We start from the raw sequence: 21,478 nt of genomic DNA on the forward strand, positions 1-21,478 counted from the left end.
GTTTTGGTTTATTCTTTTTCCTGCATGTTACTTAGGCATGTTGCTCAATGCTGAAACGAGCAACATTTCTGTAAAAAAAAACACCAAAAAAGAAAACCAACAACTCTCTAGTCCTAAAACTGAGACCAGTTTTTCCCGTTACAATGAAGCAAACCAAGTTGAAGAGGAACTCTGCAGAAGTCACAGGTGGCACTTCCGCTGATGCTGATGACATTACAGCAGCAAAGGATGAATTAAAGAAATATCAGGGATACTTGCCGTGTAGAGAATGAAATGATAGAGGTACAATAATAGTAACTGCCCATTCAAATAAGCTTCAGTCCTAAGAGACCTTTTTGAACCTTGGCTTCTTGACTGCTCCTAACTTAAACAGGAGTGCAGACAGCCCAGTCTTCTCCACACCCTTACCAGGAGCTGAACCCTAGTTTTTAGCAGCAAAGGACGTGAAAGGCAGGCCTGTACAATTTCACAACACGGCTTGTACTTTGAGCAGTGTGTTTAAAACTCTCCCAGATTTTAATAAAATATGAGCTATGACATGAGGGCGGACCCAAGTTTCATTGATTTTACGGAAGCTGTGTACCCACTTCATTACCTTCAGCGTCCTGTTTACAAGCCGAGCGTACTGAGTGTGTTAAGCGGTCCCTGCTAGTCTTGTTACTTTACAAGGGCTCGCTTATTGACTTCTTGCCACGGAGCAGTGCGGAGGGAGCGAGGTGGCGGCTCGCCCGCCTACTGCCTCTCCGAGACAGGCGTTGCCAGCCCCGGTTATCGTTATCGCGGGCAGGGAGCCCGGCAGCCGCCTCAGTAGGGAGAAAGGAAAGCTCTCCGCAGGCAGTCGTAATGCGGATTTCCACCAGCTGCCCGGGAGAAAACGACGAGCCCGGCAGCGCAGCCCGCCCCGGAGCCCAGCCCGCGTCCCGCCGCGGCCGCTCAGCTGGGCCAGGCGGCTCCTCAGGGAGCAGGGCGGGGCGGGTGCGGGGCACCTGTGGCGCTTCCCCGGCCGCCCGCGGGGCCTTCGGGGCAGCGAGGCCGAGCGCTGAGGAGCTCGCTCCCGGCCGGGACCAGCGCACGGACACGGGCGAGGGAAGGGGCCGCGGGGCCGGTGTGAGGGCGGCGGTTGGGCACGGGCGTGGGGGGAGGGGCCCTCCCCGCGGCGCGCGCGGCCACGCAGGCGCGCCCCCTCCCGCCCCCCCCGGCGCCGCCGCGCGCGGGGCGCCCCCCGCCGGCACCCACCTCCGTCCCCGTAGGTCTCGACGCCGTATCCGTCCTGCAGCCCGTTGCTCCAGGTGCCCTCGTAGCGGGCCGGCGTGCTGAGGCTCTGCCGCACGCCGTAGCGCCCCTTGAAGCCGTGGGACCACTCGCCGCGGTACATCCACCTGCCCTTCGTCTCCACGCCCAGCCCGTGGCGCTTGCCCTGCGCCCAGTAGCCCAGGTAGGTGTTGCCGCTGGGCCAGGTGTAGCCGCCCGCCACCTCGAAGCCGTGGGACCAGGAGCCCGCGTACTCGCCCTGCCCCTTGGGCCCGGTGCAGATGCCGTGCCCGTGGGCTTTCCCGTCCTCCCAGCCGCCGCAGTAAGTGCCGCCATCGTCGAAGTCGAACCGGCCGCCCGTCATCCAGGGCAGCGGGGCGAGCGCGGCGCCGCCGCCGCCTCCCGCCCGCCTTCCCTTCCCTGCCTGTCCTGCCTTCCCGCCGCCCGACCGCCCCGGCGCTCCCCGCGACTGCGAGCGCTCCGCCGCCCGCCCGCGCCCAGCCCAGCCGCAGCCCCGCGGCGGCGGCAAGCGGCGCCCGCCCCCCGCTCCTCCCTGCCCGCCCCCCGACCGGGACCGCCCCCGGCCGGAGCCGCCGCCGCGGAGCAGGTGCGCGCCCCGCGGGCCGGCTGGGGGCTGTGCCCGCTGCCGCCGCTCCCGTGCACGGGTGGGCTTGGCCCCCGGGAGCGGGCAGGTGCCCTTCGCGGCGGGGTCTCCGTGTGCGCTCCCTTCCCGGGGAAAGGAGCCCCCCCGTGCTCCCAGGACGCGCGTGTCCCAGGGCAGGGAAGGCCGGGGCCCCCGCGGCGTGCGGCGGCTACACCGCCTTGCCCTGAGCTCCCTCAGCGCTGCCTGTCCCTTGAGCTCCCGGGCGGGTTGCTGCTGCACCTGCCAGCACCTGCAACAAGTAGGCAAAAGGAGAAAGACTTCCAAGTGGTCCCTGTGACTTTTATTTTTTAGTTTTACTTTCCCTAAGCTCTAAGACAGTGCTGTAGAACACATCTGAGTTGTGCTTTGCCCCTGTTTCAAACCACATACGGAGCCCACCTGCCCGAAGGGGCAGATCAGCAGTTCCATGGGCTGAGAAAAAGGGTGCATCAAGAGCGTTGTATCAAGGCCTTTCAAAGACAGCGCTGCTAGGAACTTCTTAAGGAAGCTCTTGTTGTAGTGCTAAATCCTGCCAAGTACTCCTTTGCCAGATATTTGATAATCAGATAAAAATATAAGGGCAAATGACAGGAGAAACGTGGAAGCTTAGAAATAGCAGACAAAATAGCGAGAAGGGACTGAAAGCTGTTGTCACAGGGCATCTTTTCTGAACCCTTGACTTTTTGTTCTTTTGCAGTTATAGACCAGGACTGGAAGAAAATCTGAAAGGAAATGTTGCTCTTCAATGGAGATTTTGTTAAAAACTTGAATCATACTTACTAATCATGGGGAGTGGTACTATCTTGACACAGATGATTTTGAAAAGTAGGGAAATAGCAATGGTTATGTTAGTAGCAGTGAGTAAAAGCAGAAGCTTAATTGCAAATGAAAGATTTGAACACAACCATCAGAAGTTGAAACAGTCAAGCTTCAGAAATTTATGCCGAATTCAGCCTAGTTATAAGTAGTTTTGACTTAAACGTAAATGAAATTACTGCATTTATTAAACATAACCATTTAACTTGGGTAAATTTCCAAGCTTTGTGCTTCACAGGATGCTGTTTTGTTGACATTTTTATGCTACGCTTGCACAATTCAGTGCTGAAGCATCTCTGCTCTTTCCCAGATTGAGTTGAGCACTATAACTGAAACATGCCCCTGTTGTCTCCTCTCATCCAGGCGTGCTAGAAACTTGTTTCTGTTCCAACAAGGGGCTTTGAGGTTTCTTGTTCTGCTTGAAAATGCATGGGTAAAAGACTCTATGCACATCCTTGGAGACACACATGCAAAGAGTGAAAGACAAGATCAAACACTTGTGCTTTGTGCATGAGAAGATAGGGAAGCTTTCAGTGCCCCTTTTGCCCTGGGGATTTTGTTCCATCATTTTGGAGTGTGGAAAACCAGGTAAGAATGTTGTTGCTGTAGCATAGACATCATGAAGACTTCCATGCATCTTAGACAAGACTATATATTGTGCTCAAGTTAGGGAATGAGACCTTCATTGCTACATGAGGTTTTGTACAAAGCTGTTACAAAGACCGGAGGAGAAATCTGGAAAGGTTGCAGTAGGTGGGATTGAAGAAGAAGATTCAGTTTAGTATCTTATGAGTATTTCTTAAGCTCATCAGCTTTTACGCCCTACATACTTTGCATTTCTTATTCAAGAAAAGGATTGGAAACAATAGCGGTGATCATATGTGTGCTTTGAGGAGTTTAGTGTTTTTACTCTATCAATCTCTCCTTTCTATCCTCTTATGCAAGATAAAGCCCTGTCATGTGTTAACAGAATTTCAGAAGAGCTAAATGGTTTGTGTAGGCATGGGGAACTACTTGTTGGAAGTCAGCATGCCTGATACCGGTATACAAATCCCTTGTTTATAATTGTGCATTTTTCTACAAGCAGATTTTTATGTAGTACATGCATTGTCATGGTGGAACTGGGGCTGCTGAGCAACAGTCTTATCTGTTGTGGGGCAAGTGTTGCCTCACACAGTGTTTCTGGGTGCTGTGGGCACAGTGGAGGTGTAAGGCCAGCATTGCCTTACACAATACTTTGTGCCCTGGTGCACACCAGGGACAGGACCAGCAGGGATGGGAGCAGAGGTGGGATGGGATGACTGGTTAGCAAGTCCAGGCAGCAATTTAGCAATGGAAGAGGTGGGTCTGATGAGGGAGTGTGGGATTCCTCCAGCCCCTCCACAGGTCCGAGCTGCTCCTCTGAAGAAGCGGAAATGCCCAGATTCCTGCCAGTAACTGCGATTGTGCAAGTCCCTGCGTGCTCAGGTATCACATTTGGCTCGCTATTGGTGAATTACTGGGTTTGCTGTCGTTTCCACCTGAATAGTGGATTTGCTGTTGTAATGGCTTGGGTAATTGCACTACTGATATATGTGTGTTACTGTAATGCTAGTTAGAGATAAATTGTTTATCCCTGAAGCTGTTGGTCTACTCTGTTATCGTATCCTGAACCTGTAACTTGTTGAGGCTGCCCTAAGTTCTTACATCTGTACATTAGAAGACATTGGACCATTGCATTAATGAAATAAGTATCTGCCTGTTAGTCCTTTGTTTTACCTGCTTGACTTAAATTTTGTAGGCTTGATATTAGATCAGGTGAGCCAACATGATTGGATGGGCCAGAAGTGAACAATGAAATGATGTACATTTTCTCTTATCACAAGTGTGTCAGCGTGTCTTTTTTTTTAGTGATCTGTGAGTGACACTACAATGAATGGTAATCTTGCATGTGGTTTATATTTACAGGCGTATTCATTTAAATGAAGTAATCAATTTAAACGAAGTTGGCACTTGATGATAAGATAACTTTATCACTGTCAGACTTCTCTTATTATATTTTCAGCAGCGGATAAATTTTGATAGATATGAGGATAGAAGTGCTTTGCAGAGAAATCTTAGCATCACTCAGCCAGAGTCTTGATGATGCAAGAAGTCACAAGTACCTCCTTGCTGATGAGGTTGTAGATTTTTTTCTTTTTCAGACAAATTTTGCATTGACAAGCCTCAGCTTTAGTTCATGTGACTTTGTGTTTGCTTCTGGCCAGATTGTAGGTAATAATCCTGTGAAATGTATAGCATGTATGTGTTTAAATACTTTACACCCACATATTTTGTTTCCTTGGATACTTCCTTTCAGTATCAAGTTAAAAATTGTTCTAAGATTCCATAGATGCAGAAGTATGCATTTATGAACGAGTAGATGAATGAGTTTACCTGTTTCGTCCAAAAGAAATGTAATTGCTTCCACTAATTTTCTTATCTGCCCTACAAAAGTTATTTTCTGAAGTTTTTGACATGTGTAATGCTCAGAAAATACAAGGTCCAGATGCAGTTTTTTTATAATTTACAAAAAAAATGTGATTTTTATTGTATATTGGCCAAAGAGAGTAAGTTTACCTTGAGTAGCTCCGTTTCTGTGTAAGTCATCACAGCACTAGGTCTGATGACACTGTGTATGCGGAAACTGTGCTGCAGGGTTGTATTTAAAAAGATCCTTGGTGCAGGGATGTTAAATGCAGCAGGTGAAGGCATTAAACTTCAGAGATTTAATATTAACTAGATACAAAACTGTTGAGTTTAAACCATTAGTCTATAGATATCTGATACATGAATAAAAATTAGGCACATTTATTCTTACCCTTAAAAGCCCGATTCAGCAGGGAATTACTTTAAGTACTTTAGTAATCCCATTTACTTCAGTGGGACTACACATGAGCTTTAAATTAAACATCTGCAAGATATCTGTGCTCAAATAAAGCAAAGCTTGGAAGAATGTTCTCAAGTGCTTTGCAGAACAGAAGCAGGATGCTTAACTGATGAAGTCCATGAGCTGAGCACATTGTATGGGATGAGTTCCCACACAGGACTGCTGCGTGGGAGGCAGGAACAGAGGAGTAAAGGTGGTACAAAAGCCACAGTGTAGAAATTTCAAAGCCAGCTAGGTCTTTCCTGGCTCCATATGAATGGCCACAACAATTATGCCAATTTTTATGTCTAGATTCTAAATTAATGTTTATAAACATAGTTCTGTAGAACTTTAATGCAAATTATGTTGTGTGACTTCCAGGACAGGCACATGAATTTTTCTTAGCGTACTGTAAATTCATATAACTTACTGGGAATACTGGAACAGTTATTCTAAAGGATTTTTTGCAAAAGAATTGCTGTGGTATTTGAGAAACATTGTGTTATGAAACTACTCTCTTATCTGCATCGGTAGGTATCAGTTTTACCTTGCACTTGAATCTGGGACCTAGACAGTAGGATAGTATTTTTAATTCCAGAGATATTTTGCTTACACAGTGAATACAGTTATTATTTTATTTGCAAAAGTGCTGATAAAGCTTATAAAAACAAAAATACAGATCCTTTTCTAACTTGAAAACAAGATGAGTGTGTTCTGTACTCGGACTTCTATTTTCAGCCTTGTTCTAAGCAACTGAATTAGACTTTTAAATAAAAATGCCGCCCCCTCCCCCCCCCTTTTTTTTTTTAAAAAAAAAAAAAAAGAAATACAACACTTATCTTGATCTTATTTGTTTCTAAAGTTATTTTAACAACAAAAAAGCTCTCCATACAAGTAAGGTCCGATGTATTAGAATGCTATATATTTTTTCAAATGTATAAAGATATTAGGTTATCTTATAATGATGGTAAGTAATAGTGTTATGATTATAAGTACCTCAGAAATTATGGAAGAGATATGAAATATTGTTTCTGGGCCATGTTAATATGTAGTGGTTTTGATGTGGATTTGATTTTTTTTTTTAATAAGTCTGCAGAACAAAACTTAGTGCATCACTATACTTTAATCCACTTTAAAAAAATTAACTCCAGATGTGTTCAGTTTTATAATGCTTGCTGTGCAGAAAACTGTAACATCATAATCATTACACTAAATGACCTCCCAAATGATATAGGTTGAAAAGATCCACAAAATCAGATTTATCCCTAGCAAGTTTTTCCTAAATGGTAATCTTAATCCTGCAACTGCTGCAGTTCAAGTCTTGCTTCTTCAGGGAAGACGGAAACGATTTATTGCTTTCCTCTTTCCAGAAAATTCATCAGTGTTTGAAGACTGCTTGTGATGTCTTCCTTCAGCCCTTTCCTTTAGCCTGTGCAGGCTGGATCTTTCATTATTTCCTCCTAGACCTCATGACTGTCCCTGTTGCTGTTGTCTGGACTTTCTCCATTTATGTTAGGTATTTATTAAAGTCTGATTTCAAAACCGAAACACATTATTGAGCTAATATTGTACCATATTAAAGTAGTGTAATTCCATGTGACTCCCAAATGACGCTGTTCTTTTACACTGGTGCCAGGCACCAATGGTGTGATGATTCCTGCTCTTCCACCCCAGTAACAACAAGATGATGTGTAACAACTGTCTTCAGTGTGTGATTTGCTGTTGTCCTAATCCTTTCTCACAGAACACTGTTTAACTAGTTGCTTCCCACTTCGCATTACTGAAGTTTTCACTCAGCAGGTATTCACTTGCACACTTTTTTTTACCCTTTAAGATTACTTTCCCAAGTTAATTTTGAATTTTAATCCCATGTTGCAGTTCCTCTCTGATCTCTAATGGTTTACACATTTGCATATGCAATAGCTGAGCTCTTCCAAGATCAAAGTTTTTAATGCATGTATTGAATGTTAAAGGATTTGATACAGACTTAGTATTTGATACATCCTTCAGGCTTGGGACTTAATCATTAATACCATTACTTAGTAACTGTAAACAACGTGTACCCTCTTACCACACCTTTGCCTGGATCACTTTTAATGAATCTAAGCAGCTTTGCTAAAGTCAAAATACATAGTATCTCTTTTAGTGAAGGCTGAAGCAAGGAAAGCATTTAAGGTTGTGGTTTATTTTGGTGCACCTGAAAGCTTTCCCTCCCTGCCGAGCACTGGCACAGCCCTTCCCTTTGCTGTTTTCCTCCCATGGGGCTGCCGCATTTCCTTTTCTGTTCCTTCCTAACCAGGTCTCATTATGTGATTTGGCCTTTCTGATTTTGCCCCTACATACTTGCACTCTTCCCTAATATTCTTCCTTTAGTAATTTGACCTACTTTCTACTTGCGTATACTTCCTTCTAGTGTTTCATTGAACAGCTCTCGATTTAGTCAAGTTCGTCTTGTGATACTCATCTTATTTTCCCTTCACATCAAGGTAGTTTGTCTTTATGCCCTTCACATTATTTCTTTAAGAAAACGGATTGCTCTTTTTGCAGTTCATAATAAAACAAAACCTAGTAGAGAGCAAATCTCAGTTTGTGGTTTTTACAAGGCAGTCTTGGCTGACACTGGCTTGAGATACTCTCGTGCCCCCAGCACTCTGTGCTGCCAGCACAACTGTTTCTTCATTGAGCTGTGATTTGGATCAGGGAACCAATCCAGCTTAAAAATAATCCAGCAGAAAGATTTATTTTTATTTTGCTCTTAAAGCTGAATCGTTTGCTCTGTTTGTAGAGCATCTATACAAACGATTGCCCTAATGCAATTGAAAGCATCCAGAAAAGCTGGCAGCTTTACAGTTCACATCTTTCATTTTTAATTCCATTCTCTTTTTCCTAGGAATTACCAATAATGTCTTCCTATAATCTCTCAGCCAAGTTGCCTGCAGTCTTGAATTCTCTGTCAATTTACTCCCATTGGTTAAAAGGAAAAAAATGCTCCAGATTTGATGTAGTCACTCATATGCTGGGTAAAAAAGTTTTCCCTGTAGCATGGTACTGTAATTGCCCTGTAGCACCTGCCCAGAAGGTCCCTCGGATGTTGAAGTCCCCTGTCTTCACCCTGTTCTGCACTTTGAAGAACATGCAGCGGTACCCAAAGCTCTTGAGTCCTGCACCATCATGTCCTGCAGATTTTCCAGGTGCTTGAGGAGGTTGTGGCCTGACTGAGGCATTTCCTGTTGTTTGGAGAGTTTGCATTAGCTCTCATGTCAGATAAGAACTGAGATCGTTTCATGTTTTCTTAGTGCTGTGTAAAGCATCTCTCCTGCCTGGATGTGTATTTTGTGGATTTGCTTTGTTTTAAATTGTAAGAATGTCATACCTTTGATATCCTAATTCCTCTGGTAATTTTCATGTAAATTAGCTAACGAATTAATTTTCATACATGTTGCTTTAATATCATAGCAAAAAAAGTTCAGCAGCTTCACTCACTGCTCACAATACTGCTGTTTTCCCCACTACCTCTGTTGAGAGCCACTTACATCTTCTCAGAGATCTACGCCTTTTGCCGTGCATTGGGCCACCTGTTAATTGGAAATCCTCCTTCATTAGTTAGCTATTTCATCACCAGTAATTACAGACTTTCACAAAGGTTTTGTTAAAGATAATTTCTTCATCAAACAGACAGTCCCAGCTCTGTGGTTTTCATCACCTGCAGCACCAGAGCTGTGCAGGTCACGAGAAGGCACCCATGTCCAATTCCATAGGGGTTGCACCTCTCCAGCTGCTCCCTGGACATTGCAGTTCCTTATGATCTGCCTTGATTCTGTCAGACATAGGGATGAGACTGCATGGCTGTCTGCATTCATGCTTAATTCTCTCTTAACATGAGGTCTGTCTTGTGAATTTGTTTTTTCTGATAAAAATTGAAACTCCTCTTTTGCTTTAAAGGTGATAACTTAATGTTAAAATAGCAATTAGATACAATATTTCAAATTTTAAAAGACGGCTCTTAGCACTCTGGTTATGCTGTCCTGGAGCAGAACATAACAGCTGTTGCATTTCACCAATGAACTGGCATTGGTTCTTCTTATACCTTGGATAGTTAATTAGCTTTATGTAAAAATCTGTTTATCTGAGTGAATCCATTTGTGAAAAAGGGTTGAAAATAGTTGTCATTTAAAATATGAGTTATAGGTACAACACTGATGGGTTTTGTTTGTGTTTTTTTTTCTTTTGTTCAGATGACGATGGAGAAAAGAAGGCAAATGCTACTAGAGATGCAAAAGCTGAGATTTTTGCTCTTTGAAGATGAATCTAATATGGATATTTTTAGATACAGTGTAGTCTCTTTTGAGATTTGTTTCTGTTAACGAAGTCCTCAGTAAAGGAATTGAGCTTTAGAGGACACAACCATGGAGCTATGCAGGCTGTACTGCAAAGACCTTTAATAGAAAGCCACTCCCTCAATCTGCTTAAATTTCGGTGAGGATAACACGGCTTACTCCAGCTGATTTTTGATAAAATAGTATAAGACAAACAGATACTTGTTATGCCTGAGATGATAAATTTACCCTATTGATAAATCTTGTGCTTATCCAGGAATATTTTTCCCATGGGAAAAAATTGTTCTCACCACAGCAAACATGCAAGTTGAACACCTAAACATATTTTGATGTTTAATTTTACATGAAAAAAATATAGCAAGGGTTAGTGCATCATAATCAGCCTAACCAATGAATTAAAACTCCCAGCTGCTATGAGACCTCATTTACACTTAGTTTGCTTTTGTCCTGTTGTCTTTTTTAAATGCTGGTGACATAGTGTCCTGATATTTTTGTATGATGAAGAAACCTGTTCACCATGTGGATTACAGCATTATCTCATTTTGCATCTTGAAAACTGGCTTTCTTAGCAAATACGCTTAATATAACATTGCATTGTTGCAAAATAGGTTTCTATTTGTCTACTGAAATTTCAGCTTAAAGATTAGATTCTGCTCTTTGGAAGAAATAACCACCCAAGCAAAATTTTGGCTGGTTCTCTGTGTATTCTGCAGGTGCAGTACAGCTCATGAATTTGTTGTTGTAGCTCTGCATGTGAACACTTTATATATGTCTATGCTTCTGGCAAGTATGAGACGGACATTGGGCAAATTAGTATTTGCAATAGGTGTTTTGTTTTGTTTGTTTTGGTTTTGTTTGTTTGTTGTTTTTTTTTTTTTCCCTAGAGACAGATGCTACGATCTGGAGGGTTTTGAGCCTTAGTTTTGTTTAAAAGTAACAGTTTTTTCTTTTTAGTAGAAAACACATGATGCTAGGTGTGGAGTCTAAAACAGATTTCCTAATGTTCTTTATCAAAGAATCATCCTTTAGTAACTGCAATTCTCATAGTAAACAAAATCCTTCTATGTAGAAGTTTATGATCTTGTTGCAATAGGTCTTCTGTTAAAAAGTAGCTATTATTTCAGTTCTTATAACTCAGCTATACTGTGTATTCAGCATGTAACTGTGAAATGTAATCGAAGTTTCATACAGAATACAAAAATACCCCTTCTCTGTTGACCTCTGCTCTAATCACAGAATGTTTATCTTCCTAATAATACAGTGTGTTTGAAAAACAATTATATAATGTTCTATTTTGTCTGAATGCATAATAAATGTAATTGACTTGTAGAATAATCAACTGTATTTAGCCAGGCGTGTATTTATCATTAAATCTTGCAGGGATGCCTACAACGAGCTGTGCTATGAAGTTCATGTGAGATATCACCTTAGTTCATTAATTTTAAAATTGTGAAATATGATTAATCTGCATGATACTTGGATATGATAGGTACAAAGTTTATTTCAGTTGATTTGAGATCTAAAAATTAATTTTGAAGTTCACTTGTTTCCTATGACAACATAGCAAAATTTTTGTTAATTCACCCATGGTGAAGTATGTGGTATTTTTGCTTCTATAAAGTTCTGCCGTGAAAACAAAAAACATAATGGAGCTGGAGGCCTGCAGTTCTGTAATACGGCATGCTAAAGTTAGAAGTAGAGCGTTGCAGTTTTGTTTTAATGTATAAAGGGGTATGGTTTTGGTTTTGTGTAAGCTGGAGACTGCAGTTTTTGTCTAATTAGCAAAACTTTTAATGAGATTAGATTTTTAACAGCTGATTGCACAGCATATGTGGAAAATAGCACCCAGTGAAATGTTTTTAAAATGTCAGCCATTTTTGAAAATTCATTTTATCAGGATTTTCCTACACAAAATTTCAGTATCCAGAAAGTGAATGAACTGGGCACTATGCAACTGTGTGAATCTCCGGTTTTAGTGTTGGAAATTCATTTGTATAGGCTTAAGAGAAGAAAAAAAATGTGATCTTTTCTGTGCCATGTGGTGTCAATGGCATGTTTCTATTTTTTTTAAAGTGTATTTGAAGTGTGAAAATTGTGTGTCATTTTCATCTCTATTACAAAGTGTAGTACAGATCTTGTGCAAGTGTCAAGATTTAACCCCAGCCAGCAACTAAGCACCACGCAGCTGCTCACTCGTTTCCCCCCGGTGGGACGGCGGAGAGACTCAGAAAAGTAGAAGTGAGAAAACTCCTGGGTTGAGGTAAAGATAATAGGTAAAGCAAAAGCTGTGCACACAACCAAACCAAACCAGGGAATTAATTTGCTGCTTCCCATGGGTGGGCAGGTGTTCAGCCACTTCCAGGAAAGCAGAACTCCATCACACATAACGATGACTTGGGAAGACAAACGTCATCGCTCCAAACATTTCCCCCTTCATTCTTTTTCCCCCAGCTTTTATTGCTGAAGATGATGTCACGTGGTATGGGATATCTCTTTGGTCACTGATGGTCAGCTGTCCCAACTGTGTCCCTTCCCAACTTCTCATGCCCCGCCGGCCCGCCCACTCACTTGTGGAGTGGTGTGAGAAACAGAAAAGGCCTTGGCTCTGTGTGAGCGCTGCTCAGCAGTAACTAAAACACCCCTGTGATATCAACACTGTTTCCAGCACAAATCCAAAACATAGCCCCATAGTAGCTACTGTGAAGAAAATTAACTGTATCCCAGCTAAAACCAGCTAGGTTGAGCTTAACTGATCACTGGAAATGCCTGGCTCATTCTGGAGGCTATTGAGTGAGTTTCAGTTTGTGTACCTAAGCCACTTGCCTGATTTTGGAAGAGGTGATCCTGTGTGCGTGATTGCTTCAAGAAATGCAGTATTTTTCACCCCTATTTTCCGTGTTTTGGGGAGAAACAGCTGCTGTCCACGTTTGGAGGTGTGCAGATCTGGAGCTACTGTGTTGTTGCCAACCTAAGATTTAATTAACGGGAACAAATAGGCTTGTGCATCCATACTAATTTGAACTATTTTATATGGTAGTACTTTATCTTCTTATGGTTTGATTTTTTTTTTTAATATAACCAAAGTCTCTAAACTGCCTAGACTACAAAATGTTTAATACAATTATTGAAATAAGCATATGTGTCTGTGTATGATGAATTTATTAAAATGGAAGTCTTCAATACGCAAGTAAGCTCGCTACTAGTAAATTCTGTTTTATTCGATCCTGTCATGCTTGAAGTGAGTGTTGAAAGACGAACAGGCAAGTGTTGCTCAGCCAGAGGGGAGAAGCACGTCATACAGCCCCCAGAATAGCATCGTCAGTAAATATGGTCATGCAGTTCTTCCCCGAGATAGACCCAGATCACTTTTGTAGCACCCACTAGGTCTGCTGGTTACCAGACATTGATAAAACATTTACAAGTGCAGCTGCAGTTCAGAGGGATCTTCTGCCAGCAGTGAAGAAGCTAAAATCAAGAAAATGGGAGGAAACGGGATCACAAGCCAGGGAGTTCAAAGAGGATGCAATTTAGGGGGAATACATATTTAATCACAGTATTAAAACACTGCTCCAAGATATGAGCCATGTTCTTGTTAGGCTCCGTTTTCATGTTAACTTGATTATGTTTTCCAGTGGCGTGGAACCATTAAAGCATGAAGCTTTTATAAAGAAGGAAAGGCGGACTGGAAAATAGCTCTTTGTTCAACAGTCTTAGGTCATACACATTGTCAAATCTGGAATTAAAATGTATTATAAAGTGAAGTCAGAAAGAGACTAAGATTAAAAAGTTCTTTCCAGTAATTTCTCACTTTGTGCAATATATTGAAATAAAGTGAGATAGCCCTGGAAGTCTGTGGCAGTGGCCTATCTTGTATTTTAGAGAGAAAATGTTAATTATTCAAGGTCAGGAAAAAAACCCTGCTAATATCCTCATCTTGAAAAGATAGATTATCACCTCCAGGCCAAAAGGCTGTTCTCACTTCCTTGTCCCTAAGCTCTATTCGTATTGACTCTTCTATTAATATAGCTTCTGTATTTTTTTTAATGTTTGTATTTTGCACTGAGGACTGTGACACACAATCAAATTCTGCCTTTGTCTTCTGGCCACTGGACTTGATAGGATGCTATAGGAATTAAGCGAAGACATTGCGTCTTCCTCCACCCCCCCTCCCAGTTTATGCGTCTGTGTGAAATTTGAAAAGCTCGCTTCAGCTTCTGCAGCTTCTCTCCTCTGGATTTGCCTCCCCAGTGGGTGCATTAGCTGGGGTGTTAGTGGAAAGGGTTTGTTATTTCAGACACATACCATCGCCTGCTGCCCTCGCTTCTCCCCTGAACTTGCACAGGGAATGGAGACAACTTCATACTTCCATTTGTATCAGTTACACATGCAGGATTTAAATTCGTCCCTTACTCTGTGTAGCTTATTTGGTTTGGTGTTTTGTTTTTTTTTTTTCCCCTTTTTTTTTGGTCAGATAACTCGGTAAATGCTATATGTTAAGTATTACTGCCTTCAGTGGGCACTACTAATATACTACATCTATTTTTCTTAAGAAAATCTCATTCAGCTAAATGTGATGAGGGAAGTGTGTTTTCAGAGCAGTAGCTCTGGTATTTGTTCCCGATTTAAGAGTGACGTTATGCAGTTGAGAAAAAATCATGCCAGTTTCTGTTAGTGCCAAAAGAACACAGGCAATGATTCTGTGCCCAGATCCGTTGCTGCCCAAAACCATATCTTGTCCTATTTATACTTTCACAAATGAGGGTCTTGCTTACAAGAGAAGCAAGGTGAATGTTGTGTTCACGTGCTATTTGATAATGAATTTGTCCAGCTTTTTTACTTTCTGCTGTTCTTTGATTTCAAGCATTGAAAATTTAGGGTTTTACATGACATAGATAATTTTTAACTATCAGAAAATCCTAGTTTCTTAAATTATTGCTACATGAGTTTGAGTTTACTTCACTGGAAATACCTGTGTGCCACAAAATACCTTTGTCTACAAAGCAAGAGAGTTGACCATTCAGTACACCTAAAACACAAATTCCAATTGCTAAAATCTGAGATGTTTAAGAAATAAGATTCATCCACAGACTAAAGGAATAACTTAAATTGAAGGGTAATCAGTTTGGATTAGGACTCAAGTTCGGGGTTTACTAATTGGTCTCAACTAACAGTCCAGTTCTTTTATGCTTTTTCATCAACACTTACCAAGGGACTCAAAAACTCCAAGAACAATTATCAATCAAATATGGGGTAGCAGTTTTGTTAGTTTGAAGAAAAACAGGTGAAAAAATTTAGACCTGTCTGAAGGCCTAACAAAATAGTATCCTGACGTCTGGCTGCAGATGATGAAAGTTGTGTAATGACAGCTCTGAGATGTCCTTCATCAAGCACAGAAATGGGAGCTGGCACTGGAAGTCATGCACATGGAGGGCCTTCCACTGGGAAATATCAGGAATAAAAATTCCACTTTGCTAATACAGATGTAGTGAGACATGAAACTTAATGAAAATTTCTCTGGCTTTCAAAATTCAGTAAATACAGTAAAATGTCGTATCATAATCAACCACTAGCTTACTTTTTGTTTCTGCTGCACGATAATATGAAAAGACACTGCAGTAATGGTGCGTGATTTGTGATTTAGACTGGGAATAAAAAATGTTGGTAAGAGAAAATATTCTACCTGTGCTTCAAACAGTTGAAGTTTTTATAGCATTAGAACAATGCATATTTTTGTTATATCTCAAGAACTAGAAATGTATGCAATCAATACTAACTCTTTTCAAGTAGGCATACTATAAAACTACTAAGAATGATTTTATATAAAAAAATAATTATTAATCACTATTTCTGAAGTATTGACATATGAAACTCCTGTGTGGTACAGGTTGGACTATGATGTTTAGGGAAAACTTTGGGAGGATTTTGTCATGAAATCCCTGAAGAAAACCTAGTACTGATACGTTAAGTAACTTTGAAAGTGGCTAAATAAGATCTCTTAATAGGTGGATTTTGTTGCATGTAAAATGGTAACTCAATAACTATATTTCTAGAGAATATGCATCAGCTATTTAGAATTACTTAGGCTGGCATCCTTCCATGGTTTTATACACAGTTATATTAGGGCGCAACTGTGAGTGTCAAGATGTAACTTTGCTGTCACTGTTTCTGAAGGGCTGCATATCTAATTCATCGGTCATATTAAAGACAGTTCTTGTGTCAATATTAAATCTCACCTGTGTATCTGAATTCACTGCTGTGGTGTTTTTGACTCATGTCATTGCCAGTAGTGCAGCGTCTGCATCTGGAATTTAGCCAATAACTATTGATGACAGAAGGTCCAGAATAGAACCCGTCTTACTTTACCAGCCAGTATTAACTCTTGCACCGCTGTCAGGCCAGTTCTGCACTTGGAACTGAACCAGTGCATCTGTTAATTAGGCAGACAGAGAATCCAGCTGATTTTCAGCTATAATGACTCTGGCTGCATAGAAAAAAGCAAAAGATTTTATTTTTTTCCTACTGTAATCTAATCAAACTGGGTTTTCAATATGCACAAAGAATTGATATGATAAGAGATTGTAATTTTTACTTGCATCAGTCACTTTAATGACATATCTGGCCTAAATGTTTCCTGAGAATATCATGGAGTAGTGAAGTAAGGAAGAAAACTCGTTACCAGAACACTGATTTCCAGATCTTTGACCTAATTCATACATTGGCTTATTAAGATTATTTTGTTTCTGGTAATCAATTAGTATTACCTGTAAATGTTATTTTCTTTCCATGATGTAAAAATATGTGCATTAAAAAAATTTGTAGAGAGATGCAGGTGTATTTTTGTAAACATGTACACAATGCTAAAAAAGGCCCAAGAGGGGCCATGCAGAGAAGCAGGGCAAGAATATCAGTATGATAAGAAAAGTGATTTATCACATAGTGCCAGTAGTCTGCTTGCAATGACATCGTGCCAAGGTGCCTGTCAGATTTGCAGTGGTGTGACTTTGTGCCTTGTGCTGCTTTTGTATTCATGACATTTACACATTAAAAAGTACCTTTATGGAGACTTTCAGTTGTGTAAACCTTTGTGTAAATGTGGAACAAGATTTACCAGGATGCTGTCAGCTTTTTAATGACCTGGCCCTTTTGCTTGCTTTTCTCCATGTATGAGAAGGTAGAGAGGCTTGGGAGCAAACACAGGCAGATCGGTAGGTGCTTGTCCTGAAGAAAAAGGCAATCAGCATCGTTTATTCTCCAGCATCTCTGGGGGGAGAAGGTACTTTGCACCGTATTTTTGGATAAGGGAGGCCTCGTGTGGTCAGTCGGGAGAACAGCCGGGCTGGGGGAGCGCAGCCACAAGCGCTCCCTCCCACAGCTGGGCTGCTGCTGGGGGGTAAACATGGACTTACTGCTGGTACCTCATAGCAGTGCTGTTAATGAGATTAAAGGGAGGAGAAACACCCGAGTATGATGGCAGCTGCTCTGTTATTGAACAGGTCTGAACTAGGAAATACTGTTCTCACTGATGCTTTGATGTGTTAGAAGAGAGATACGTTTTGTTGCTTTTCTAGGCATTTGAAACAGGTAACAAAACATAACTCAAACTCAGAAGTCCATGTTTGACATCAATTAGTTGAACAAAGGAGTTAAAATGGAGCAGTGGTCTGTTTGGTAACTGCCAAAATGCCAACATTTTGCTTCAAAGGTAAAATTAAGAAAAAAACTTCCAAAACCTGAGTTTCTAGAGCGTGTAAATTTAAAAAGAATAATTCCTGAGGTATCCAATTCTCAGTTCTTTGCCTTGAGACATTTTTAGATCTAGCTGTGAGGAACTGTACAGCAACCCAGGTAGAGACCTGTGAGAATAACTGTCTATCAGTGAGTTAAAGCCCTAGTGCATGACAGAGTATTCCAGCTCTCTTACCTTAGATGTGTATCTTGGAGAGAAATAAGTCCAGTCACAATGTATTTATCTCATTCCATTGACTGTATTCTTATTATAAATTCTAAGCACGTTCTCTAACTTTTTGAATAATTAAATTCCCCAAAATGTAGGGTTTACTATCTGTAACACACTGTCTACTATCAGCTGGGATTTGTGAGAAACCTCACATTGTGTCTGCCCTTCTGAAGAGATTATTTCTGTTTGTGACTGTAGCTGGGTAGGGACAGGGCTGCCCTTGTGCCCACTCACGTGAAAAGTGCAGGGCTGGAAGCTGGCTCTTTGTTTATTCCTTTTTGATTTATAAGATTTGTCCATCACCTTGTCTCTTTTGGGGACTTAAATCCAGTACCTTGCTTAATATTAGTCAAAATTTCCCTTAAAATCAAATGCATTGTTATGTAGCTTTGGACATACTGGGTCCAGGTTTTCAGGATACTAATGCTGGGATTCACCTGGCATATAGAAATTGCATGTGGGAGTGGGTTATTCAGTTTCATCTAGAGCAGTCACCTTTATTGCAGATCAAGCAGTCAGGATGAAGAAAACAATATTCCGGACTCTCTAATCTCACCACGGTTTTTAGTTTGCTCATCTCCCTGATGCAGCAGATAGTGTCTAACAAATAAGGCATGTACTATCAGCAATTGCATCTTCTAAACTATCTCCAGTGTGAGAACAAAGGAAGTATTTTCTGATGATAGAAGCTAGTGTTTGTTATCAGATGCTTTTCAGGGCCCTACTTCACATAGGGGAAAAGAAAACCCCTCCTGCAAAATTGTTCATTTTTTCTAATTTTGTCTAGAAAAAAAATAATTGAGAAGCCTTGTCTCTTGAGATTGAAAGAACACATCCGGAGGCAAAAGAAAGTTAGATTATTTTAGAGCTTTATCTTTATTTATTCTTTATATAAGTTAAGTGCATTTGGCAATGGAGTATTTATACCCCATTTATAACTGGGTCAAATTAAGGATGTCTTTTGATTGATAACATTTATAGCTGCTTTTTTTTTTTTTTTTTTTAACCCCTAGGAGCACGATGCCGGTCTAATCGACGTTCATAGTGGAGGTACTTGTTCAAGGAAAGAAAAGAGAAAAAAAAAAAGGGAAGTCCTGCCATGTGACCTTTTTACCTACGCATCCATCTTCCTGCGCTTCCCAAAGGGATGCTGCAGGCGGTTTCCCCTTAGGAAGTACTACTGTCCTCTGAACAGCGCGGGGGAAAAGGAGGTGCCCTCCGCACCCCGGGGCACCCCCTTCTTTCAATTTCCAAGGGCGGGGTGGGCACGGCCGCCGCTGCGTGCCCGCGCAGGCCTCCCGCCCCGCCCGCCGCAGCGCCGCGCCGTTCCGTTCCGCGCCGTTCGTTCCGTGCCGCCGGCCGGCCCCCGGTGCCGCGGGCATGGCGCCGCTGGTGCTGTACCACTGGACTCAGTCCTTCTCCTCGCAGAAGGTGAGGGGGGCGCGGGGGCGGCCTGCAGGCCCCATGGCCTCCCCGGGCTGCCGGCGGTGCAGGGTGGGGCGATGCCGGCGGTGGGTGCTGGGCAGGCGGGAGCGGAGCGCCGGGGCCGGCACCCGGGCCGGGGCTGGGTTGGCTCCGCAGGGCGGGGACAGCTGTCCAGGGAGTGCTGCTCAGCGGCGTAACCCCAATCACATCGTTGCAGGTGCGGTTGGCAATAGCCGAAAAAGCCCTGAAGTGCGAAGAGCACGATGTAAATCTGCCGCTGAGTGAGCACAACGAACCGTGGTTCATGCGCTTAAATTCCTCCGGAGAAGTACCTGTCCTGATCCATGGGGAAAACATCATTTGTGAGGCGACGCAGATCATCGATTACCTTGAAGCAACGTTTGTGGATGGTAATCCCATAGGTTTTTCACTGTGAAATCCTTCCCCACGTGCCAGTAGCTTGCAGCAGTGTTGGAGTCAGCTCTTCATCCCTACGTGTTGGTTCGTTCGTGACCAAATAGCATTTACAGTCTCACAAGTACATGGGCTTTCCTAATAGTCGATGGTAGGGGCTTAAAACATGTTCCTTTAAAATGAACAGAAGGCCTTCCAGCACCTTTGCAAGCCCCCCCTAAGTACAAACCCACCGCTGCCCTCCTTACCCCTTCAGGTAGGTGGCAAGTCAGTGATGACAGCATGGCGCTGTGCTGACCCTGTACCAAGATGAAACAGAATGTGTGGAACAGAACACTGCACAGCTGCAGTTATCGGCCAGGTCCTGCTTCTCTGTGAGACAAGAAACAAACAAAAAAGATTCTTAATTCCAGAATAATCTTGGGCGGAAGAAGGAAGTAGAATGAGCAAATGACTTTTGTAGCCAAAATGGAGTGAAGAAGTAAAAAAGTAAGAAGAAAAAACTTGGACGGGATCACATGCAGGCTCTTGAATTTTACCTCAATTTTTGAAGAAATGCAGGGTTGTTTTTTTTAGGTGTGAAGATGCATTTTGTGTTTCAGGAGTTTAGCACTGTGATTTCTAAGGCATGAAGAAAACTTTGTTGTTGGGTGAACATAATATGTATTTAATGCTGATGTTTTTATCAAATGGGGAGTTGGGGCCTAGGTAGACCTAAGGCAGGGTAAAACTCAGAGGTGTGCTGGAATGCTTCTAACCATGCTTTTAGTCGGATTTCTGTACTGTAATTTTTACAGCACTGCAGCTGTAGTAATGTTTCAGCAGTAACACCTTAATGGAATCTCAGTTGTGCCCTAATGTGAGAGGGCTAAAGGGTTGTGTGCCATGGTCACCTATTCCTAGAAGTATAAAATAGATGCTGAGTCCTGTTTTCTGACTTGAAGGCCCCTTAAATATGTCTTTATGTGGGTTACTTTGTAGGAATTGGAATTATTGCAACATTTAAAATTAAGTACATGTATGTATGTTTCTATGAGCTGTGATAACACTGTTGAATTACGGTGGAAACCAGTGAAGCTTTCTTAGCTGTGGCTGTGTCATCTGTGCCGGTTGGAAGTAACTGAAGTAACTTTGAAAATAACTGCTTTGAGTCAATTAGATGGTTCTTTTTTTTTTTTTTAACTTTATTTTTAACTTTGTATTGCAGAGGAGGTACCAAGATTAATGCCAGAAGAAGGGAGCATGTATTATCCAAGGGTGCAACACTATAGAGAGCTTTTAGACTCCTTACCTATGGATGCCTACACCCACGGCTGCATCCTGCACCCCGAGTTAACAGTGGACTCCATGATTCCAGCCTACGCTACCAGCAGAATTCGTAGTATGTACTGGTATAGCTCGGAATGCCTGTCTGTTAATTGGATCTTGCGTTACATTCATCTGGTGTCTTCAGGTCACCTCAAGCAGAAAATATTGAGCATACATTTCCAGTTTTAGTTGCAGTCCTTGATAATTCGTGCATATGCTTTTTATTGATTTTGTAGTCTGTTATGATTTGAAAATAGGAAAGAAGTGCCATTTTTGGTGTCTGTGGAATTATTTTTCCCAATGATTGGAAATGTGCTTCTTGTGCATAACAGAAAATGGCAGCTGTGACAGCTGAGAGTATTTTATTTTCTGACCTTGCTGTTTATGGTTATAAAACAATATCTAGGGAATAGCTCTATTACTGCTCACATCAAACCATG

At 42.1% G+C, this 21,478-nt stretch overlaps 2 protein-coding genes across 7 annotated transcripts in view; one reads left to right on the forward strand and one right to left on the reverse strand.

Moving 5' to 3' along the window:
• JPH1 (junctophilin 1) overlaps positions 1-1,726 on the reverse strand; it is an 84,258-nt gene extending 82,532 nt beyond the window's left edge. For all 4 annotated transcript variants that reach the window (XM_065053829.1, XM_065053827.1, XM_065053825.1 and 1 more), the window contains exon 1: positions 1,237-1,726. In XM_065053829.1, the coding sequence (XP_064909901.1) occupies positions 1,237-1,615 (379 nt within the window). In that variant the 5' untranslated portion in view covers positions 1,616-1,726. The remainder of the gene's footprint in view (positions 1-1,236) is intronic.
• GDAP1 (ganglioside induced differentiation associated protein 1) overlaps positions 1,236-21,478 on the forward strand; it is a 28,431-nt gene continuing 8,188 nt past the window's right edge. The window contains exons 1-4 of one of the 3 annotated variants that reach the window (XM_065053831.1): positions 1,236-1,435; positions 18,905-18,941; positions 19,534-19,726; positions 20,938-21,111. In XM_065053831.1, the coding sequence (XP_064909903.1) occupies positions 19,621-19,726; positions 20,938-21,111 (280 nt within the window). In that variant the 5' untranslated portion in view covers positions 1,236-1,435; positions 18,905-18,941; positions 19,534-19,620. Of the gene's footprint in view, positions 1,436-18,904; positions 18,942-19,037; positions 19,323-19,533; positions 19,727-20,087; positions 20,220-20,937; positions 21,112-21,478 lie in introns of those variants that run through there. The other 2 variants (XM_065053830.1, XM_065053832.1) reach the window with 2 other exon arrangements.

The sequence above is a fragment of the Columba livia genome, chromosome 2 (assembly GCF_036013475.1).
Source record: "Columba livia isolate bColLiv1 breed racing homer chromosome 2, bColLiv1.pat.W.v2, whole genome shotgun sequence".
Lineage (NCBI taxonomy): Eukaryota > Metazoa > Chordata > Aves > Columbiformes > Columbidae > Columba > Columba livia.